This window comes from Tachysurus vachellii, chromosome 9 (assembly GCF_030014155.1).
Source record: "Tachysurus vachellii isolate PV-2020 chromosome 9, HZAU_Pvac_v1, whole genome shotgun sequence".
Classification (NCBI taxonomy): domain Eukaryota; kingdom Metazoa; phylum Chordata; class Actinopteri; order Siluriformes; family Bagridae; genus Tachysurus; species Tachysurus vachellii.
Genome location: NC_083468.1, coordinates 6,601,572 through 6,625,430, shown reverse-complemented (window position 1 = coordinate 6,625,430; position 23,859 = coordinate 6,601,572). Strand labels below are relative to the sequence as shown.

Below are 23,859 nucleotides of genomic sequence, written 5' to 3'. Positions count from 1 at the left end.
TCACGGGGAGCCTGTGCCTATCTCAGGCGTCATCGGGCATCAAGGCAGGATACACCCTGGATGGAGTGCCAACCCATCGCAGGGCACACACACACACACTCTCATTCACTCACGCAATCACACACTACGGACAATTTTCCAGAGATGTCAATCGACCTACCATGCATGTCTTTGGACTGGGGGAGGAAACCGGAGTACCCGGAGGAAACCCTCAAGGCACGGGGAGAACATGCAAACTCCACACACACAAGGTGGAGGCGGGAATCGAACCCAGACCCTGGAGGTGTGAGGCTAACGTGCTAACCACTAAGCCACCGCGCCCCCCCTATAGCTGTCATCAATACAAATATTTTGATTTCTTTACAGATTTTTTCACATCTTCTTAGTTCCATCAAACTGCTGATGCAATGATCCACAAAAAGCTTATGGTTTCTTGCTGTATGGTTTCTAACCTGTTGAAAATTCCAAATCATTAGCTGTACCACGCAATGCCGTAAATGTCATCATCAAGATAAAAAGAAGGCTTGCAGATGTTACTAAAAACAGAACGTCCCTCGAAATTTATAAACAGACAAGAAAAAAAAAACGCACCAGCCAGGTTTCTAAGAGACCAATAGCATCTGACTGTACAGTAACACAGTAACTTGTACATAAATACAGGTGTATGGCTGATAACAGCAAAAGATGGAATGTTTATCTTTTAACTTACTTTAGAGATTTTATCTCTGTATCCTGCTGAATGAGTAATAGTGCTCTTGAAATATGTATCTGATTTTCATATTAGTTTCAGGGTCATATTTCAAAATGGTTACCTGCATAAATTATCAAATTCCTATTAAACAGGGCTGCCAAAGGGTTAAATCTGTACGGTCTACAATTTAAAGAAGCAATACATAATGTGAAATGTATACAAGTGGCTCTTTATTTACAATCACCATGAAATGCTTCATACTTCTTTAAAGTTCGGTTTATTATAACTTTTTTGTTTTTAATTGTTTTTGTCTGAGTTATTGTCTGTAATAAAAGACTAGCAAGGAAGCGCCAGATTCTTCAGCAATAAAGCTAAATGTGTCACAGTCTGGCAGTCAGAGTTGTTTACTTGTAGGCGATCATGAGGTCTGATATTCGCAGATGCACAGAAACGTGCATGCCATCGATCTGACATCACTTTGAATGTTAAAATCAACAAGTGTAGTAAGTTTCATGGTGTTTTTTTTCATCAACTTTTTTTTGTGATCTCTTATTCTAGAAGGTGTTATCGCATACAAAACATTTACACATTAGAAATAACTGGGTCTCCATCACAGTTTAGGCATTTATCTGCCTTACTCAATAAATTCAACTATTTGCCAGTTCATAACAATGTTTATTGGGTGTGTTAGTTCAGAAAGAAAAACAAATTGTGCTGGACTCAAAAACAGGATGTAAGCTTTAGTAAGATTTAAACATGAATGCCAGTCCTTAAACATGTGCAGGTTTTAAAACAACATTCTATGTGTCTTTTCATTGTAACCATATCAGTAAGTACTTATTATTTTTCAGTAGATCATGTTGTGTGTTTGGAGTGGTACTATATGTGCAGCATACACTGCACCAGGGCATGGAGGCCCCGAGGTCAATGGTTCCCTAATCCAGTCCAAGGCATAGGGGAGGCTATAAAAATGTAATTTCATGTTTAGGACAGGGCAAAAAGATTCCTATATGTGAACATGTGTATGTATGTAGTGCCATATGATGGGCTGGCATCCTATGTAGGTTGTATTCCTGCACCACACATAGCACTCAGACAAGATAAAGCAGTTACTGAAATTAAACGAATGTATAAGTGAGGTGCATTAAAACAAGCTTCACAACGAGATGTTTTAAATAGTAAACATGCTTAAGGGGCAGGCTCATTGAGGCTCAGCAATGTCTACATGTATACAGAATACAGGCTCATAACGTGCATTGAAAAATTATAAAGTGCAATAAATTTATTTTAAAATAAATGAAAAATGATTAATGTTTGTAATTTTAGCCCACATAGGTTTTAAGATTATAGATTGCAATATGTTTTCTTGTCTGAAAATATATGTTAAGACAATCCAGGTTAACATTTTAAGTGATAAAAAAACACTACTCATTTATCACTCTTATTCAACTAAATCTTTTAAAAGTAACTTGCAGTTGGTCAGAATGATTACATATGCTGACGATACACACAATACACAATACCATACGCAGATGATACGATTTCTTGGGACTGGAAATGAGAACCACCACAAACAGGACTTCCCCATCCATGCTACAATTAAATCTGTTTCATGCCAAAGTTTATAGTTAAAAGTGAATGTTTGTGCATGTTATATGAATAAAATCAAATGGTAAAATGTGTATTTTTCACAGATACCATAATATCCTTGTGGTTGCTTAGAACAGGTAAATAGCCAAACAGCGATTTACTCAGGAATCACAGAATAAGAATGCACTGTAAGTGAAAAAATGAGGAATAAGGCTATTAGTTTGCAAAACCATTTATACATATTATATAATAGCAAAATTAAAACAGTTCAACATTCCAGAGAGATTGGTATTCTCTCTTCTTGTACATTTTGCCATCCATTAAACAGTCGATGAAGAGATGGAAGAAAAGACACTGAAGTTCGGTGAGAAAACGAGACGTGAAATGTTCACAAACAAATCAAAGCAAAATGCTTGGCAAATAACAATCTGTTAATTCTGTTTAAGCACATTATGAGCTAAACAATACCAGTGGCTAGATGTAATAAAATAAACGATTGTTTAACCACAAGGAGATGCTGTTAATTTTCCACTAAGAGTGTTGGGTAGGCCACCTTTTAGGTATCTTCAGGACAAGCATGAAACTAAAATATGATTAGCTATAACAGGAAAACCTCTTGCAACAAGAACTATGACTTTGGTCTGACAAGAGACCTGCACTGATGTTTTTCAGCCTCCTGATACCTTGTGGTACCATGCCCGGTGGCGCCTACATCTCATCCAGACCGTAGTCCTCCTCTGGAAAATCCCCCACAGTCACGGACAGAGGCTTCACGAACACACCGTATTTTGGTTCACACTCAAAGTACTGCTTGCCATTCACACTGAAACAATATGAAGACAGCAACCTACATTACCTCTGCTGGGACAATAGGGATGCGCACTCTTTGTAAATTGTACAACACTGAGCTAAAACACAGATCTTTCAATTTCACACCGTCTTTAGTGCTTATGTAGCTGATCTACATTTTGTACTGTCACCTAGCAGAATCACTGTTCCTATTACAGTATTAAACAGTCCTCCTCACCTAGTTACATTAGATTTGTTGTAATACTGAGAGTTGAAATATGCGATTGTGGTTCATCATAATGTTCAAACACATGCAAAAGCAGATAAGACCCAGCAAAAAAACACTCAAAATCAGTAAAGTCAAGCCCAATGATTTTCAAGTGCTTTCTAGAGTATTAAAATAAGATTTTATTGATCCTGACCTGCCGTCATTTTTCCCGAGGGGCTCATCGTATTTCACACCCACCCAGTAGCCTGGTTTGAAGTCTGTTGTACCTAAAAGATAGAGAAATGCAAACTACTAACAGCCTTAGAAGTAAACAGATGTAGAAGTATGACTAATGCAAAATCTCTTTTGCGTTATGACTAACCTAATCGCTACTGCATCAATTACAAATCTGGTGATCAAGTACATTTGGGGTTTGGGAAAACATTTAAATTTTAATTATCATTTTACTCTGTAATCAGTGGGAAAAAAAATGAGACCACATACCCACAAACATAACTGTGCCGATCTTTGTTGGCTGACCGACCACTTGAACTTGACACCGCCTGCCAACTGTAATCGAGGCTAAAGCGGCTTTCTCCTCTTCTTCTTTCTGTAAAAGAGTCTCTGTCTTCTTAGCCATGTTCTCTTCATTGAAGCTCCCTATCTTCATGTTCTTTTTGAAGTTTCGTACTGAGTCTGAGAAAAGTCAGCATTAAAATGAAAGGCAACATGAGCTCACTGTGATCACAGGTAATATGACAATATCTTTCAATTCAGGAAATCAAAATGCCTGAAAGATTTGTCAGATGTCTTTAATAGACAGACAACACTGAAACAATAATTTGGTAACATATCACCAGTGTTTTTTTTGTTTCCAGTAAGACACTTTCCTGTAGTATCTGTATACATTGCATTTTCAGTAGCACCTGTAAGAATGTTTTCATGCAGTCAATATAAGGTGACACATGAAATCAATCATTAAACATTAATTACCTGTTCTCTTCTCATATAATTCATCAGAAATCTCAAATTTCTCCACCTTGGATACATCACTGAACGCTCCAGTCAGAGAACCACTGCGATCGATCACCTGCAGTTATAACAAATCTTCATCATTCTTCATCTCTGAACTCTTTTTTTCCCCTTATTGTCTTACATAAGTGACTATAAAACTCATTTTCATAAACTACATAAGGTGTGCTGGGTTTATGGTCAACAAAAAGATTAAATATTTGCACAGAGTGAAATTTTGGTCAATTCTAATTAATACATTTTTAAATCTCAGTCTTTCAGACTGCATAACTGTCCCAGACTGACATGTATTCTGCAGTTGTCATCTACAGGATAAGAACCTAACAGAGCCTCGTTATCATCAATGTTCTGCAAGAACTTGTCTGAAGTGTTGAACAACTGAAGGTCCATAGAGGCTGCGGGGCAGCCGATGACGAGCTCCAGCTTGCTCTAAGAAAAACAAACAAAAAAAAAAAAACACAGAGGAGAGGGCATAAGGTACAAGATCAACATGGAATACGTCATTATTTCAAAACTAATTGTTTTTCCTGCTTTAGATTTAATAGGGGGAATAAGTATAAAACATATTAGGAAACAGTGACATACAGTGGTGTGAAAGTGTGTTGGCCCCTTCTTGATTTTTTTTTTTTGCATGTTTGTCACACTTTATTGTTTCAGATCATCAAACAAATTTAAATATTAGTCAAAGATAACATGTAAATACAACGTGCAATTTTTAAATTAAAGTTTTTATTATTAAGGGAAAACAAAATCCAAATCTACATGGCCCTGTGTGAAAATGTGTTTATATAATTTGCCACAAAGGTGCTTTATTTAAGATCAAAGATCAGGATAGGATTGATAAATTCTCCTAAAGGATTGGGAGAGATTGGCCACAATATCTACAGAGCCAGGTGGGATTAGTCAATTTCCCTGCAGAAGCATATAGGATTCATTATTTTCAGAAGGTCAAACCTCCTGCAGGCGGAGGAGAGACCGGTCAAACCTCCTGCAGGCGGATTAGAGACCGGTCAAACCTCCTATGATGTGGAAAGTAGAGACAGAAAGTGATGTGATTCTTTTCATATGATTTAGAAATCCAGTACAAGAGTAGTACAGACTCGACTCAGCTAGTTATTGATCTATGAGACAACAAGCATGATGGAGCAGGTCTGGAACCTGACCTGAATGGAATTGTGGGAAATGTAGGAACTGAACTAGTCATCCAACACGAGTAGACGAATATATCAATTGAACTTTACATGGGGGAAAAAAAAATCAGAATTTCATTACAAAATAAACTCGTATTATTTTTTTTTTATATATATATTTTTTCAGAATTATTGTTACATTAAAACTATTTATTTTGCTCCATATTTTTCAGTTGGATCTACGTTTCATAGACCTAGACATCGTGCCAGGAAAGTCGTACATCTAATCACTCGTGACTAAACTACTGGTGCTGTTCAAAGTTAAAAGTATACTGTAGTGTACACGTTCTTACATGAGGCAAGATGAGGGGAGAGAGGGGGGAGAGAGAGAGAGAGAGAGAGAGAGAGAGAGAGAGAAACACAAAGAGAGAGAGAGAGAAACACAAAGAGAGAGAGAGAGAGAGAGAAACAGAGAGAGAGAGAGACAAACAGACGGATGCCCAGTCTTCTTTTTGCTGTATTCTGAGTCTGAGAATTTTGTCTCTAGGCCTTACGAGTCAGCAGTCAATTATGACTCAATTATGAACATGAACATAATTGGATTTTTGGACTGTTGGTGGCGCTAGAGGGTTTGACCTAGACACACCAAAGTTGCTATAGTAACTTCTAAGACTGGCCTCTACATGTGTGCCAAATTACATAACTTTCCTACATACGGTTCTATGGGCAGCCATTGACTTCAATGGCAGAAGAGGAATAATAATAATAAGAAGAAGAAGAAGAAGAAGAAGAAGAAGAAGACTAACGATAACATTAGGTGTCTACACCCCTTCAGGGCTCGACCCCTAATAATTACCCAATTAAAAAAATAAAAATAAGGGTGTCTCCCAAAATCCTGAATACATGCAATGTTAGATTACGTTTCTAAGGTTCAGAAAAGTGTAGCTCTCTTAAATCCAAGAAAGTTTTACATGTTGCTCTGCCTTGTCCCTGACACCTTACACAGCTAACCATCTCTGTTTCTCCCTCTCTTCTGTTCTTTAGTTTGAAAACCACAAATGTGATGAAGAAACACCTTGAACTCTGCGATGGTGATCCCTCGGTTAAATCTCCGGTTCACTTCGAAGGAGCTCAGAGTGCTGGTCATACGCACAGTCACCGTGGGGTTGGTGATCACCGTCACATTCCCGTCCATGTCTCCTGCCCCGTGTTCCTTCTGTCACATCAGGAAAAGTGCGTCATGAACAAAACTGCATTCTAATACACATTTAATGCCAATTCCACATATCTGACTTCATCTGGAGCTGATCGATTAACGTCCCCATCACTACATAGCATATGATTATAAAATGATGACTAACGTTACTACACCCAATGTAGCTCTAATAAGAAGCCACAGAATACATAAACAAAGCATAATAACAGCATTTAACAGCACTTTGTTATTATTTCTATTCACGTTTATGTTTATCTAAGTTACAGCATTAACACTGTTATTATTTTCACGACCTACCTTTGTTGCTAAGCAGCACCTAGCAGAGCTAGCCTATTTGCTAACTATCGTAGCTAACGGGCTAGCTAGCCTCTTCACGCCTTTTTAATATTTACCTAAACACTTCAGTGCAGATTATAATTACTTTATCGAAACGGCCACTAGTGAGTGAATGTCTCCTGACACGTATATTAAATCCTGTGATTATTTAGATAAATTACTCGGCTTAAAAATCTAAACGTTGTTTCCACGCCGCCCTGTTTGCTTCTGGAAGTTTCTCCTGCCCACTTGTCATAGGCTGCATCCCAAATGACGCTTTGGTCCCTGTGTAGGCGCTATATTTAGGCTACACAGTTAAAGGCTCCTATTGTGTACAAAGTGCACTTTATTCTACACAATTTGTAATTTGGCCATATTACTAAGTGACGCTTGGGGGGAAAATGTTTTACAGAATGAATAAACAAACAAATAAATAATAAAAACACACAAACAAGCAAACACATAAATAAATAAATAAATAAATAAATAAAAACCAAATAATAAATACATAAATAGATAACTAAATAATACATACATATAAACAAAAATAAATGCATAAATAAATAAATAAAATCCTGCCTTGATGCCCGATGACACCTGAGACACCTTGGTCCCCGTGACCCGAGGTAGTTCGGATAAGCGGTAGAAAATGAATGAATGAATGAATGAATGAATAAATAAATAAATAAATAAATACAAACAAATACAAACAAATACAAACAAACAAACAAAACAAATAATACTACTACTAATAATAATAATAAATAAATACAAACAAATACAAACAAATACAAACAAACAAACAAAACAAATAAATTAATACATAAATAAATACATAAATAAATAAAAACAAACAAATGAATAAATAAAAACAAAAACAAATAATACATAAATACATACATAAATAACTAAATAATACATAAATAAAAACAAACAAACAAACAAACAAATAAATAAATAAGCAAACCTAACAACGACTATAATAAATCAGCTTTTTTATTGTTATCCCTGTGTCCATTTTTTATTTTTTATCATTAGTAAATGTTACCTATGTTCATTTTTATCGTTTAGAATGTGTTAGCTTTTATGAAACATATTTATTTTTAATTATTAATTAATTGATCACTTAATCAGTTGGTTTGCCCTAGTTCAATTTTTCTTTTAATATAATTAAAATTGCATATGCTTGTTATTAAAATATTGAGCTTTAGGTGAGAAAATTCCCATACAAAAAAAATTATGTGCATCTGTCAGCATTTAAATCTGTTTAATATGTAGAGAAATAAAAGAAAAAAATAATTATATTGTGCTTTAAAAGGTTACTGTGATGTAGATTAGGAAGTGAACAAATTAACAACAGAATTCTGAATAATTTAAGGGATCATTCAATCAATCATTAAACAAACAGATAGATAGATAGATAGATAGATAGATAGATAGATAGATAGATAGATAGATAGATAGATATCCAAGTTTTTCTTCATAAACCACTTCATAAAACCCTGGCTGCATTACCATCATGTACCACAAGATGTTGCTTAAGTAAAACAATATAAAATATTTTTGTAATTTTATAGGTAACCATTTAATGTACATATAAATATTTATTGAACTCAGTTCTGACGTTTATATTTCCTTATATTAAGTTTATATATTCTTTTTATGTGTTAGAGTGCTAACATTTGTAATTGAAACACATTAAAAACAACTCAAGTTGATCAAAGTGCTGCACATTGAATAAAAAGGTACACTAAATAAAATAGCATTATAAAAAAAAAACATAAAACAACCAGACACAAAATAAAATAGGAAACCAATAAATAAATAAATAAAAACAACAAATAGGCCAGACTATCATCTATTGACCATCATCTACTGCACAACTGCCAGTATGTACAAGTAGGTTTATAACATATAGGTAACAGAAATTTGACTAAAGAAACTTTATCAACATCTTGGTGAACTTCCTGTGTGATATGACAAATGTTTCCAATTTGACCAGTTACTAAAATGACTTATATTTACTGTGTTAATTCCTCTAGGCTGCAGTGTATTTCACTGTATTTGGTGTGCCAAGGAGGGCAAGTGTGCACAAGCATAAAGCCATAGATGAAAGTGTGACACTTCAGAGGTGGAGATAAATGGGGGTAGGATTGGGTAGGGGCGGTTTACAGCACACTCTCAACTTCTTACTACCATTCAACCCCCAGAGACACCACCACCACCACCACCACCACCACCACCACTTCACCTCTGGAAGTGAAGTTTACATTCCTTCACTGGGATGCCATGACGGTGCAAAGCTGTGCTTCATTTCCCTCAGCCCTCCAGGTGTGGAGGTTTGCCTGGGAATTATGCTAAAGACTGCACTCCTATACAGCATGCAAAGCTGAATCTCCCACACAAATGCACTAAAACACACACACACACAAACACACACTCTAACGTATTACTTAACTCAGGTGTTTGAACAGGCAGTAAAGGTCCAAAACAAATTAATCCAGTGCTCTACATAATACATCAAAGACTAATTGTATAGTGTTAAACATTCACAGAAAATGAATATCAGAGCACAGAACGTATTAGAACATGTCTGATTGTATTGGCCTTTTTCAAATCATGCAAATTTGAGGAAAGTATGTTCTCCCCAGGTGCGATCTGCATTTCAGCTAGGAAAATAAGTGACCAAACTGAAAACAAGTGAGGACTGTGCAACCCAGACAAATAATGTCAACAGAAAATCACTGTAGAGAGAAATGTGCTCTAAATGAATTCCAATCCAAATCCAAAACTTCCCACCAGAAGAGATGTTCATGTGCAAGAAAAAAACATGCAAACTCTTTGGAATGACTGCGAGTTCCACACTGTTAACTCATCAAATATGGTTTGATCTTGAAGTCAAAATATAGACAAACACAATCCAACTAAATTAATAACACACAAACATTTGTACTTTTCATGTCTTACTGAGTAAACAACTTCAGTTCAGGCTCGATGTGAACGCTTGAACTTATTAACACATCTTCTTAAGCAACAATAACATCCACCAAATGTTTCCTGTAGCTGTTTATAAGACATGCACAACAATGAGGAGAAATTTCCAAACACTGCTCCCTACAAAACAAAAATTTCTTCTTTTTCATCCATTCTGTGATTTACTCCTGTGTTTTGGGTCATCTTGTTGCATCACCTACTCTCTCTTAAGCCTACACAGGAGAACATTTGCTGCACCAAATGCGCCCATTTTGCACCAATCAATTCTCAGATGTTCTGAACACAGTCAACATGAATGACAACTAATAAATCATGCAAAAATCCAATGGAATTATATGGAATAGAATACACATTTCAGTTTAATTGCTTAGGATGGAATTATGAATTCATTCATCTTCTATATGACTAATTGATTTACCCTGATCAGGATTGTGGTAGAGTTGGTAAATAATGCAAAAAATATGTGAGTGAATACACACTAGACAATATGCCAATCTATTGTTGGACATCATGAACACACATTTACATGTAGAGGCATTTTTAGCATAACGAATCCATCTCCCATCTCAGGAGGTGGGAGGACACCACAGAACCCACAAGAAACCCACGTAAACATTTGGAGGAGATGTAGAACTCAATACAAACAGTAATCCAAGCTGAGTATTAAACTGGGGACCATGGCACTGTTTAAAATTGTAAATATAAACTTCATATGTATATACGTGGAAGGTAATGAAAAAGAATTTAAAAATATTTCAATTATTCATGATGGGGGCACGGTGGCTTAGTGGTTAGCACGTTCACCTCACACCTCCAGGGTTGGGGGTTCAATTCCCGCCTCCACCTTGTGTGTGCGGAGTTTGCATGTTCTCCCTGTGCCTTGGGGGCTTCCTCCGGGTACTCCGGTTTCCTCCCCCGGTCCAAAGACATGCATGGTAGGTTGATTGGCATCTCTGGAAAATTGTCCGTAGTGTGTGATTGCGTGAGTGAATGAGAGTGTGTATGTGTCCCCTGCGATGGGTTGGCACTCCATCCAGGGTGTATCCTGCCTTGATGCCCAATGATGCCTGAGATAGGCACAGGCTCCCCGTGACCTGAGGTACACAGGATAAACGGTAGAAAATGAGTGAGTGAGAATTATTCATGATTTTGCACCAATTATAATTTAGCAGCATCTTGCTGAAAGCCTACACTTCACTTGCCCAGTGTTTAATCAGTAGCAATGTCTGAGGCAGATTCAATTCTTTATTAGTTAGTAAATTAATTAGGTTCTTCAGTTTTAAATTTTACAAGAGAAAGCATGTGATAATAATACGCAAATTATTTAAAAAAAAAAAAAAAACAATGGATAGATCATCATTTTACAGCTCAACACGCAACTTACATGCACAGGAAGCCTTGAGCGAGCTGGGTGAGCTAAACTAGCTAGTCAGATGTTTACTTAGTTAACCTAAGAACAGAATAATAGATATAGAATAAAAATATTAATAATTTTTTTATTTTTTTGCTTTTAAGTGAATTACTACCCGAGTCACTAAATTCAGTACGTTTTATTCTCTTTCAGTCACTAATATTCCCCATCAATTCTGGTTTATTATTATACACAGATTATAGATTACTATTTAAAATCCAAGTCCAATTTAGCAGTAGTGTTTCAAAGTATATTTTAGTTTAGGTATGTTTAGTTTTAGATGAATAATATAACTAAGACACGTTGAACTTCTCCCACTCTTCGACTGCAACATTTCTGTATTTCCATCACAACAACTGTTTAACATTTATTTGAAAATATTTGACTTATTTTTGAGTCAAATGAGTCAGAAACGTGAGGGGCGTGGCGCCTCGATCGGTACACACATTTACAACTCGCTTTAGTGAGTCGATTCGTACGACCAAACCTGCTTCAATGAATCAGATAAACATGTTGATTCGTTAGATTCGTCGGTAATAGAAAAATATCAAATAGGCTAATGTACATTTGTCATTACTCATATTAATTGGTTAATATTTAAACCTATTTTTATTGGTTAAAGAAAATTGATAACTGTGAAATTGTCTGTGAATTGCAAACTAGCTGTGTATAATCATCAATACAATCAGATATCTTGTATGTAGATAAAGTAGCATTTATATAGCAATGTGTTTACAGTTAATTATAATCATGTATGGCAAAGTGGGGAAAATAAACCATTAACCAATGCTTAGATGGAAAAAGTTGTTGCCTAAAACTTTATTATTATTATTATTATTATTATTATTATGTATTACTATGATTTATTATTATTATTATTATTATTATTATTATTATTATTATTATTACTATGATTTATTATTATTATTATTATTATTATTATTATCATTACTATTATTATTAGTAGTAGTATTATTAGTATTATTAGTATTATTGTTTATCATATTTAAGATATGTTATATAGAAATGTTAAATTGAAATGTAATTTAAAAAATTGCAAAATCGTAAATGTGTCATTTTAATTGTAATTGAATAAGAGGGTAACTCTGCAAACCCATAACAGACTCACTACAAACGATTCGTTCAAAAAAAAAAAAAAAGAACCGACACTTTTCCGACTCTTCCACGGAGTATACCCGGAGAATGGGCTGAGGGAACGAGAGGGAGGGAGGAGGAACCGAAAGAGAAAAAAAGTTCAACCAAAAATGGCTTCCTTGTCTTTGGAGTCTCCAGAACAAACGGAGAATGGAAGCGCCGAATCTGGACAATCAGAAGCCCGAGTCAAAGAGGAAAAAGACTCGGATGAAGTTTCTGAGCGGCTGTTTGAGACCTTCCCAAAGTCCGCGCTCGGCTTTTCCAGTGAGCAGGTCGCCTGCGTATGCGAAGCTCTCCTGCAGGCGGGCAACGTGGATCGCCTGTGGAGCTTCCTGGCTACCATCCCTCCTTCGTCCGACGTGCTACGTGGCAACGAGACCCTGCTTAAGGCCCAGGCCCTGGTCGCCTTCCACCGCGAGGACTTTGCAGGCTTGTACGCCATCTTAGAGAGCCGCGACTTCCACCCGAGCAACCACGGGTTCCTGCAGGACCTCTACCTGAGAGCGCGCTACAAGGAGGCGGAGAGGTCGCGGGGTCGCAGCCTGGGCGCAGTGGACAAGTACCGGCTGCGCAAAAAGTTTCCCCTTCCAAAGACCATCTGGGACGGAGAGGAAACCGTGTATTGTTTCAAGGAAAAGTCTCGCAACGCCCTGAAAGAGTGTTACAAAGTTAACCGGTACCCAACTCCTGACGAGAAGAAAAATCTAGCCAAGCTTACCGGACTTTCTTTGACACAAGTGAGCAATTGGTTCAAAAATCGGCGACAAAGAGACCGAACTCCATCCGGTACTAATAGCAAAAGGTAACAATTTACCTCAGTCAGATGTTGCAGTGAATAAGCTTTGGTTTTGACCGAGTTATTTATTTATTTATTTATTTATTTCTTATTTGTGGTCTGTGTTGTGTATTGGAGCCAGGTGCCCTTTTAGATCACGGTATACGAGCCAAAACAAACCTCTTTTGTTTACGAAATCGGTGTACGATCAATCAAAATGAACAACATAAGACTGGAACACTGACACTAATTGGTGCAGTGGTAACTTTGTTGTTTACGCATGGGCTTTGTTTCGGGTTGAGCGGCATTGTTTTTACGCATTAATCTACCTCAGCAAGGTGAAAAGCGGTTTGTTTAGACAGGCATAAATTGTACATTGTAGATGAATCGTACTGGTGAGACACTGATGTCGTGTAAAACTACTGTTTTCTTTGGAAACTAGGTCGAAGTATCGCGGCCTTGGAACCGTGACGTTTGCTTTTAATTTTATTCAACCCGAGTTGGAAAGTTGGAAAGAAAAGTTGGGAATGTTGGTGCTCGGATTTGATTAGCCAGTTGAGACTGAAATCAGGATCGAGTGTCTGTGTGAAAGCGTGTTGCTTTGTTGTGAAATGTGATCTCACCCAGAAGTGTCTCAAGTTTCCCGACATGCTGCATGGCGACGTCTCCCTGAGGCACAACACTGCATAGGAATTTCAAGGAAAAGAAACATGCCAGCTAAAAACCTTAACAAAACTGATCTCTAGTCAAGTCACTACACGTTTAAACCAATAATCTGTGTTTCTAACTGCCCAGAATTCATGAAGTTCTACATCTTTCTACACATCCTTAAAAGATGGACTTTATTATAGGAGTTATTTCCTAAAAGGTTCATGAATTCATTACATTGCATTAGATTTGACAGTGAAAAAGGTCAAAATGTGCTTTTCTTTTTAAGTGAATAGTCCAGATGATGATAATGATGATATAATATTTCATATCAGCTCAGATGCAAGTGCTGGCTGTAAATCAGATCACAGTTTAATACATTTAATGGCCAAAGGTTTGTGGACTGTTTGTGTTTATCACACCTACATGTGCTTGGTTAACACATGATTATAGATTTAATCCCCCTTGTTGTTATAAAATCCTCCACTATTCTTGGAAGGTTTTCCATTAGATTTTATAATTTTCTTGTTTTTTTGTTTGTTTGTTTGTTTGTTTTTTTATGAAAGAAAAACGTTCGTGTTGATATGGTGAATTTTCCAGTAATTAGACGTTTATTGAATGCTATTTATTTAATAGAACAAAAAAGACAGGCGTCTTTGCACTTTCTGTTATTTTTCAGTAACATAACAAGCTGAACATGAACTTGTATCAGGGACATTAATTCTAATTATCTAATGGATTAAAAGTACAAGATGCCAGTGATTAATAAATTAAACATTGCAGTAGTTGATAGTCTTTGGTACAAAAGACACTACAGAATGTTCTGGTATGATAAGCGTAGTTGTGAATTAACAGTAAAAGTAAGAGGAAATTTTTCAGAACAAGAATATTAACAGTCAGATGGCAAAGGTCTGTTTATATATATATATATATATATATATATATATATATATATATATATATATATATATATATATAAACAATATTTGAATATATGAAAATATAAATATAAAATATTTATATATGAATATATAACAAAAATTACCCTATTCACCTATAGTATCATTCTTTAAAATGATAATGCAGTTTTTAAATATGTTTAATATTAACATAAATACCGTTCCAGCATACTAAGATGATACGATTTCTTTAATGTTAATTCTTGAATTAAGAACTTACTTGCTATTGAAGTTATATTAACATGCCTCTATTAACACAAAGGTTTGTGGTTAGGCAGTAATACTGCGCTCTCCAGACTTCTAGCTGCTCATAATCACCGCTGTCACTATAGTGGAATTTTAATAGTATTCAGGTTCGATCAGGAGGGGCAATATTTTTTCTCTCTTCCTCAGTTTTATCCTTACCCATAGATGCAGATCATTCTTGTGTTTGGGACTAGACTGAATGCAATAACCACTGTTAGTCAAGCTGATTACTTAGGAAGTCATTTCAGTCACAAGTTGGTACATAGCTGTGCCTTGTTTTCAATCTGTAGCAAGATGAAAATAATCACAATTATTGTATTTTAAAAATTTCATGTACAATATTGTCTCCTATGCAAAAAAGGCCCTGGAAACGCAAGGAGCAGTGTTTCCAGGGTCTCTTTAACAGACCCCCAACACACACATGTTCAGTTTTGCATTCACACTTTAGGGCAATTTAGCACATACAATCCACTTATCACCTACATGTTTTTGGTAGGTGGGAAAAAAACAGAAAACCTTGAGGAAATGTGTGAAACGCCACACAGGTATTAAGGATCGGACCAGGAACCCTGGAGCTGTTGGGCTTCAATACTGCTTGTTGTGTGGGTTTTATTAATTATTCCCAATTAGTTGCAATTTTCTGTATAGGAAAAAGAAGTATATATATATATTAGAAAATATTATTTTGTGTCTGTAAATATTAGAATTGTGTTGTACCATAATCATGGGTATATTACATATTATATACCTGTTTGCTGTTCAAGTTCAATAACGTTCATTCTTTTTGCTGAGACCCTTAAAATCAGTCGGCACAAATACACAAAGGAGAACTTAAATATGCTACCTTCTTTTAGATTGTATTGCAAAACACAGTCAGAATCATACATCTCACTATTCACTCAAACAGCTCACATGTTGACAAAAGGTTTCCATGGTAGCATTTCTGTTAAATTAGACTGAAAGAGTAACGTATTGCATGCATCTGCAAAAAAAAAAAATATATAAATGCGAGGTCATAACTATTAATTCTTAGGTGTTTAATAGGTTAATTTTTTTATAGAGTTTGTGCATGTTACATGTCCTTCGTGCTGTATAATGTATCTATGTGGGTTTTTTTTAATGCCTGGCAAATAGCATGTGAGTTCAGGTGAAGTAAAGCTGGTCTTTAGAAGCTTTTTTGTCTTCTGTTTGTTTTGGTTAAGTGATCTATTCTTATTTTTTGCATTTTACAACTTAAATAGCTAGGTATGTAAGTTCAAAGTAAGTGAACTCAGTCATTGCATATTGTCATTGTTTCTCTCTCTTTCTTTCTCTCTCTCTCTCTCTCTCTCTCTCTCTCTCTCTCTCTCTCTCTCTCTCTCTCTCTCTCTCAGTGAATCTGATGGAAACCACAGCACAGAGGATGAGGCTAGTAAGGCTGATCTGGAAGACATTACTGACAAGTCTGCTGCTCAAGAGGCTGGTGGTTCAACTCCTTCGCTCATATCCATCTCTAGTAGTGCCCCCTGTAGTACTGGAGGACAGCTTATTCTCAATAACACAGGGGGATTTCTTACTAGTCCTCATCCCCTGTTGCTCAATGGGAGCCCGTTACTATCAGGGACTGGAACTGGGGTCATTATTAATGGACTGACTCTGAGTGATGGTCATGCAGTCACCCTCAGTCCCGTGACTACCAACACTCCCCTTTTACTCAATGGGGCTCAGGTTATATCAAAGGGTAATGGTAACAATAGTGTCCCCGAAAACTGCATTGCCAAAATGGTAACGCAGCCCAACCTCACTAGCACAGTCCCTGTCTCATTGACGGAAGAAACGAAAGTGACCAACCATAATGTGTCTCCGTTGGACTTCATTACTGTTCCAGAGGCTATGAAGGCTCAAGAGGGCACCCAAATTGTGCCTCCCATCTCTATATCCACATCTACAATCTGTTCCACAGTGATGACTCACACTTCCCTTACTTCATTAGCATTGACTCAAAATGGCATTCTTTCTTCTGCAGTTTCTCCATCTTGTGTAGTTAATTCCAACCTAGCGATGCCACTACAATCCACTCAACAACCTGAGTTTCTGGTAGTAGCAACAGCAGGTTCCCAAATAAATCCTACTTCGTCTGTTTCACAAATTTCATCTTCTTCCACTGTCTCAAGCTCTCAGGTTCTTTCTTTGCCCCAGGTGGTACCATCCATCCAGGGCATTCCAGTGTCTCAATTAGTGCAGCACCCAGCAGGGACGCCGGTGTCTTGCCCTCAGTTGGTACCAGTTTCCCCCATTTCCACTCAACTGTCCCAGAGTTCCGTCCCTCAGTTTTCAACCTCCAATCTGCAAATTGGGCACAGACCTAATCAAGCTCAACTTCACAATGGATCCTCTGCACTTGGGGAGAATACTATTGTGTCTGTCCCCCAGGTGCCTAATGGGCAGGCTCCACAAGGGCTGACACTTCAGTTAACAGACCAGTCAAATTCAGCTACCAGCCCCCAGATACAGACGCTGGGTACACAAGGCATTCCCATCTCTTCACCAACTCAAGTAGTTCCTGTTTCACAGTCCAAGGACACAGGGCAGCCCCAACTTGTACCTTTGCCTCAACTCATGCCTGTATCCCCCATTGCTGGAGCATCTGCAGGGACCATATCCTTCCCTCAGGTGGTCCCAGCAGCACCCCCATTCTCCATCCCAACTCCAGGAGGTGCTTTCCAAATCTTATCAGGCTCTGGAGGAGGTGTTGTGCCCCAAGGGGCTATACGGATAAGCCCCATAGGACCTCCTCAGAGTGTGCCTACAGCTGGTGCAATTCCAGGTGTCCAGCTTCTCAATTCAGGTGTTCTTCAACTTCCTTCTACTTCTCCAGGTATGATATTGAACAGTATTGGTAAAACCATATTAGATTTACCAAATATTTTGAAGTTCTTTAAAACCTAGAGTTAAATTTTACTGTTGGTTAATACACCAGCTGCAGCACAACTGATTTTTGTTCCACCATCAAACAAGAGAGCTTGATTGCATTATTCTGCTCTTGTTTTAAGGTAACTTCTTCTTGGCAGGTGGCAGTCCCTTCCTGAGTGTTCAGAATGGCAAACTCATCCTCACCATCCCAGCTGGTTTCCAGTTTACCAGTATGCCTGTCAAATCCATTCCAGAAAACCAAGGCCCAAGCTTAAACAGCAGCAGTGGACTAGAACAAACCTCAACAGGAACATTACTACAAAATCAGCCCATCTCCCTATCCTCTGTCCAGACCTCTAATCCATTTCAGTCATCTCCTTTAATTGGCTCATCTGCGCTTTACTGTAGTCCTGAGACTGGAGCCCTGGCTAACCCTACACCAGGAGCCTCTCCAAACACCTCAGACTCACCAACCCCAACCCCTACTAGTGTTCTAACGTCTCATCAGACCCTCAGCCCTGAGAGCATGCTTTCATTCAGTCCTCTGAGCAGTGGGGTAGCCAGTGGTCCTCATCTCATTCAGCCTGCTTGGAGTCCTGTTCCATTGTCATCATCATCTGGACTCACACTGTTTGATGTACGTGGGAAAGGGGATCTACCCGAGGACCCGGCATTATTGGGATTACCAGGTGGGGAGTCCCTGCTATTGGGTACCCCTCCTCCAAGTGATGATGTACATAGGGAATCTCATCTGGACGATGTAGAGATGGATGGAGACTCAAAGATTCTTACACAACTACAGTCTGTCCCAGTGGATGATGATTTGGGTTTGTAACTGTACTTCACTTGGGCTGCCTTTTAGGAGCTCTTAGACAATCTTGACATAAAGTCCACAGCACTCTGTATTTTGTGTGTGTCAATGTATGGCATTAGAGAAAGGAATCAAGATAGACTCTGAGTAAATGATGAGCATTTATATTTCATGTAAAAAAAAATCCCCACCAAAAAAAAACCCAGGTCAATCCACTCATAAGCTTCTAGATTTTGTTGGATCTAACATCATAATTTTTTTGGGACTCACAGTAAAAAGCCATAGGTTGTTGAGGTATTATTTCCCACAGAAAGACATAGGGAGTAATATCATGGAGCATTTACCTTTTGGGCATTTACCAAACAGCAGGGCTATTTCTTTTTTAAAATAGAAATCATTCATTGTAGCTTGAATTTTCCATACAAGCAATTTTCGTATCATTAATTTATGAGACTCCAAAGTTAATGTTTGTCAGTCAAACACACTAGTCAGTCAGTTTAAACACAGCTCATTCAGAGAAGGCACCGCAGACCCGTTTATCTGTCCTTTTTTAGCCACATTTACAAATCTAAACTTTATTGGATTTTACAGCACATTTTAATGGGTATTTTAAAGTAATGGGAATAAGAAGCCATTGTTCTTTTTGTCTCCTAAAGTAAGATTGTTTCACTCACAGCCACTGTTCTCATTGCTATATTTGTTTTATTTGTCATTGATGACTGCAAAAATTTCAGCAAACATGCTGCTTGCTAAGTACATTACAAGGTGGACAGTTTACCATTTACCCAATATGGCCATAAAGGGGGACTTGTATAGAAGTGCATTATGATGCAAACAGAGCATAGTAATTTTCCTTAGTCACAGCTATCCTTAAAGGATCATCATTATAAAATCTAATAAATACACATGATTTGGCTCATACTAGGCTCATCCTGTGCATTGTGAGAACTAATAACCTTAAAAGACCAATGAAATCACACAGCGTAAAACAAGCTTTAATGAGGAACCCAGGATTTTTTTTTTTTTAAACTTCTTTATAAGCCAGACACCTGGATAGGAGTGTGTGTGTTGACCTCGGAACATGAAGTAGCCTAAACTATACATTGTAGAAACGTGTAATTATTTTGTAATTTGATTACATTTCACATGACAACATAATAGACTATGCTTATCGCTTTCTTTAGGATCACTTTAAACGGTTTCTGAAACTAGGCCTGGATTTTCCAGACAGTAAGCTTGAGTTCCCTTTGTGTAGGATATTTAGCTGAAGTTATGAATCATTAACGTTGTTTTATCCTCAATGAGAAGAGAGGGATGTTGCTTTTAAAGAGTAAACAACTGATAACGTGTATTATAAGGTATTTTATCACTTTTAGATACTTTATTGTGCTGTCTGTCAGTGTGTATATACGTTTTATCCTCTCATGTGCATCCAAAGACTGAACTTTTTCAGCATGTTGCTAGATTGCCTAGGTAATGTTAGCCCATGACACCTAATGTTTTCCTACACATGCACATTGTTGCTATTTAAATTATGCACCATCACCGTACAAGGATTCTATTACTAGACTCCAGAGACTGTTGCTTTTCATAGTTTCTGATTTAACACTCCCATCCATCTCTGCAGTGTAGCACATGTTGAGAAGGTACTGTTCGTCAAGTTACTTTAAAGAAAAGGGTTTATTACTGTTCGATTTGATCTTTTTTTTTTTTTTATCTATGCAATGACAATTTTGTGTGAAAAGAAACTTGGTGCTTTTATTGTTTTTAGGTGACTCCAGTTACTATAAAGGTAAATCTTGCGATTTTGACACTCTTTTGAATGTGACTCAGTTTTCACACTACATGTTCATCAATTATGTGCAAATATAATATTGTTTTTTTTCCTCCTCTTTTTATATTGAGAATTTTGTAGGATTTATTTCAAATTACACACAATGTCTGTTGTTTTTCATTCTTGTGCAGCCACATTAATTGTTCATTGATGATTCTGAAACCTATGTCTTGTATGAGGTCAGGCCAGCAATTTTTCAGAGCTGTGTTGTCACATTTCACGAGTTACTTTGTGTATGGACTACCATACACAAAGTATGGTAGTCCATATAGTGAGCCAATCTGTGGGATTGGCTCACTCATCATTTCTGACATTTCTAGATGCACACAAGGATAAAAAGCTGTTCAGTCAAATTGGACTCCATGTCAAATTATGGTGCTTATCTCCTGTAGGCCACCGTGTCATAATATTTTGCACATTTTAGCCATGAACTTCTTAGTCATTTACTCTGCTCTTGGTAATATCATTGGTCCTACTGAAGCCATTAAGAAATTTTGACCTATAATATTGACCTATAAGTAAGTGACATAATGACACTAATACAATCTTTATGTACTGTTATGTTGTAGGAGACAACATGTATGTTGTTGTTCATTCCAATCTTAAATGTGCCTTTTTCTTGTTCTGTATGTTTTATTTTCAGTGTATATTTAAAGCCTTAGCAGGGGTGGACAAATCACTAGTCTGGGTACCTGAAGCAAGTAGGTTTAATATTCAGCAGGGTGATAATATACCTGTAATGGAGGGGCTAGATAATATTTGCAAAATCAGGATTATGAAGGGAAATAGTGACAAAGCTGAGCCAAGTACAGTCCAGTGCAGCACAAAAACCTTATGTTATTTCATTGTGCAGGTACCTCGCAATTAACACCTTCGGGCAAAAATGGAGAGACTGACTAGATTTAATTAGCGTCTTTATGTTCGAGAGAAAGCCAGAGCTTGAAGCTGAAATCTTATTAGTCAAAGACTTCCTACCTTTTTGTGTAAAGTGCACATATGATTCAGATGATAAGGAGAAGGGCTGTAAAGATTATATAAAACTACCCTCCCAGGGAATCAGGCCCTATTTCAAACCTCTTTAACTAGACTAAATGTAGTTAAGGCAATTAACATAATTTGCTTGTTGTGCTTGAATTAAGTGGTATTATTCACCACATTTTAGTCTATTTAAATAGATTTCTGGACATAACATGTTGGGTAGCATAATGGAGCTTTGACTGGTGGGCTGATTAATAATTGGTGATTTGTCCACTCCTGATTAATTAGTTATGAACCAGCAGTGTGCTGTTGGCAGATCCACAGATGTCCATCAGAACTCTTCAGTCGCATTTTCTATATATTTTCTGGAAATAATTATATTTTAGAAGTGTATTCAAAATAGGACATGTAGCATTTATATGCCAAAGGCTTGTATTACTTTATCTGTTTTAATTCTTCCATGCACCTGAACAATGTGTTGTTTTCCCAGTATGTAAGAAACAAAGGGAATTTGTGTGTGTGTGTTTGTGTCAGTGTCTGTGTGCATTGGTGTAAATGAGCAACAAGCAATGAACTTTCCTGTTGCCGATATTGAATGTTGTCGTTTTTTTTTTATGGCTTATTTTATCATAGTTGTTACAGTACTATCAGATATACAAAGCCACACTCCTCTCCATCCCAAGGAAAATATACAGCTAATCAAGCCAAAGAATTTTGCAATGTACTTTAAATTTAATAAAGGGAATTTTTTTTATTTCTTTTGTTCCCAGCATGATAAACAGCATATCTCTTTTAAAGAGCTGTTTTGTATTTGTTATAGTTATTCTATTTTTTTATATTCAATCTAATTTTTTTTTGGCATTGTGTTAAATATACTTTGCAATGCAAGCTGTTTCGTCTCATTTTGTGGTTTTGATGAATACCTTCACATTTATTTACATTTACATTTGCATTTATTCATGTTTCAGATGCCTTTATCCAAAGTGACTTTCTAGACAGGCAGAACACAATCCAAATACAGAGCTGTGCTCCTTTCACAAAATGTACAGAGTCATTCAAGACCTGTTTGCTCCTTTAGTTTTGCATTGGGATTATAGTGTCTCATCGTTACTGCTAGTCAAATAGCTTATAAACTCTTGCAGATTCTTGTGTTACTACAGCTTTATTCCCCAAGTCAACAAATTGATAAGGAATAATAAAGGAAAGCAACATCTTATGGGACTTTTGGGTGTTTTCTTTAAGGCTGGTGCCCTTTGGGTAAAACCATTAAGTTTATAGATAAAAAATAATAGACAGCTCTTTTATACGATAGCGCTGATTGTATTCTCTAATCTGATTGGTCAGTTATGTCTGTCAAAAGGAAAAGCATCTATTAGTTGATTTGGTTGATATATGGTTCTGTACAGTGTGGTTTATTAAAAAATATATCCAAGGAGTCTTCAGTGCTAGCAAATTGTACCCAGCTTTTTAAAGAGTCCTTAATTTTTCCCCCACAGCAAAATCAGCAAGACAGAGGATGTGCTATGCAATTTCTCTGTAACAGGTGGCTCATTATCTCCAAGAGAAAGTCAAGCAAAGACCTGTGTGTGTGTGTGTGTGTGTGTGTGTGTGTGTGTATACAACCCCTGGCAAAAAGTATGGAATCACCTCTCTCAGAAGATGTTCATTCAAACGTTTAATTGTGTAGAAAACAAAACAAGCACATATATGCCACAATACAATTTTCACTCAACAATCCAAACTTCTGGCTGTATAAAACACTTAAAAAAAAACAAAGAAAGATAACTATAGTCAATTACAACTGTTTTTACAGATCAAACAGAGGAAAAAATATATGGAATCACACAAATCTGAGGAAAATTATATGGAATCACCAAATAAAAACACTACTAGTACTTTGTTGCACCACCTCTGGCTTTTATAACAGCTTGAATTCTCTGAGGCCTGGATTTAATTCTTTAATTTCCACCACAGATTTTCAATTGGATTGAGGTCCGGACTATTTGCAGGCCATGACATTGACATTATATGTCTTTCCTGTAGGAATGTTTTCTCAGATTTTGCCCTATGGCACGATGCATTATCATCCTGAAAAATGATGCTACCATCACCAAACATCCTTTCAATTGATGGAATAAGAAAAGTGTCCAAAATCTCAACATAGACTTGTGCATTTATAGAAGAT

At 36.9% G+C, this 23,859-nt stretch overlaps 2 protein-coding genes across 3 annotated transcripts; one reads left to right on the top strand and one right to left on the bottom strand.

Moving 5' to 3' along the window:
- Window positions 1–1,345: 1,345 nt before the first annotated feature.
- tbcb (tubulin folding cofactor B) lies at window positions 1,346–7,224 on the bottom strand. The gene is made up of 7 exons (XM_060877491.1): window positions 6,954–7,224; window positions 6,516–6,656; window positions 4,596–4,739; window positions 4,272–4,368; window positions 3,783–3,974; window positions 3,493–3,565; window positions 1,346–3,104 (listed from the first exon to the last, which is right to left on the bottom strand). Exons 2-7 carry the CDS (start codon window positions 6,633–6,635, stop codon window positions 2,990–2,992), a joined length of 741 nt encoding a protein of 246 aa, XP_060733474.1. The 5' UTR covers window positions 6,636–6,656; window positions 6,954–7,224; the 3' UTR covers window positions 1,346–2,989.
- A 5,353-nt stretch (window positions 7,225–12,577) lies between these two features.
- Window positions 12,578–22,888, top strand: six5 (SIX homeobox 5). 2 transcript variants are annotated; one of them, XM_060877487.1, is made up of 3 exons: window positions 12,578–13,333; window positions 16,533–18,016; window positions 18,210–22,888. In XM_060877487.1, exons 1-3 carry the CDS (start codon window positions 12,642–12,644, stop codon window positions 18,884–18,886), a joined length of 2,853 nt encoding a protein of 950 aa, XP_060733470.1. In that variant the 5' UTR covers window positions 12,578–12,641; the 3' UTR covers window positions 18,887–22,888. The 2 variants fall into 2 exon arrangements, with proteins under 2 accessions (XP_060733470.1, XP_060733469.1); XM_060877486.1 differs by having other exon boundaries at window positions 18,192–22,888.
- Window positions 22,889–23,859: the final 971 nt, after the last annotated feature.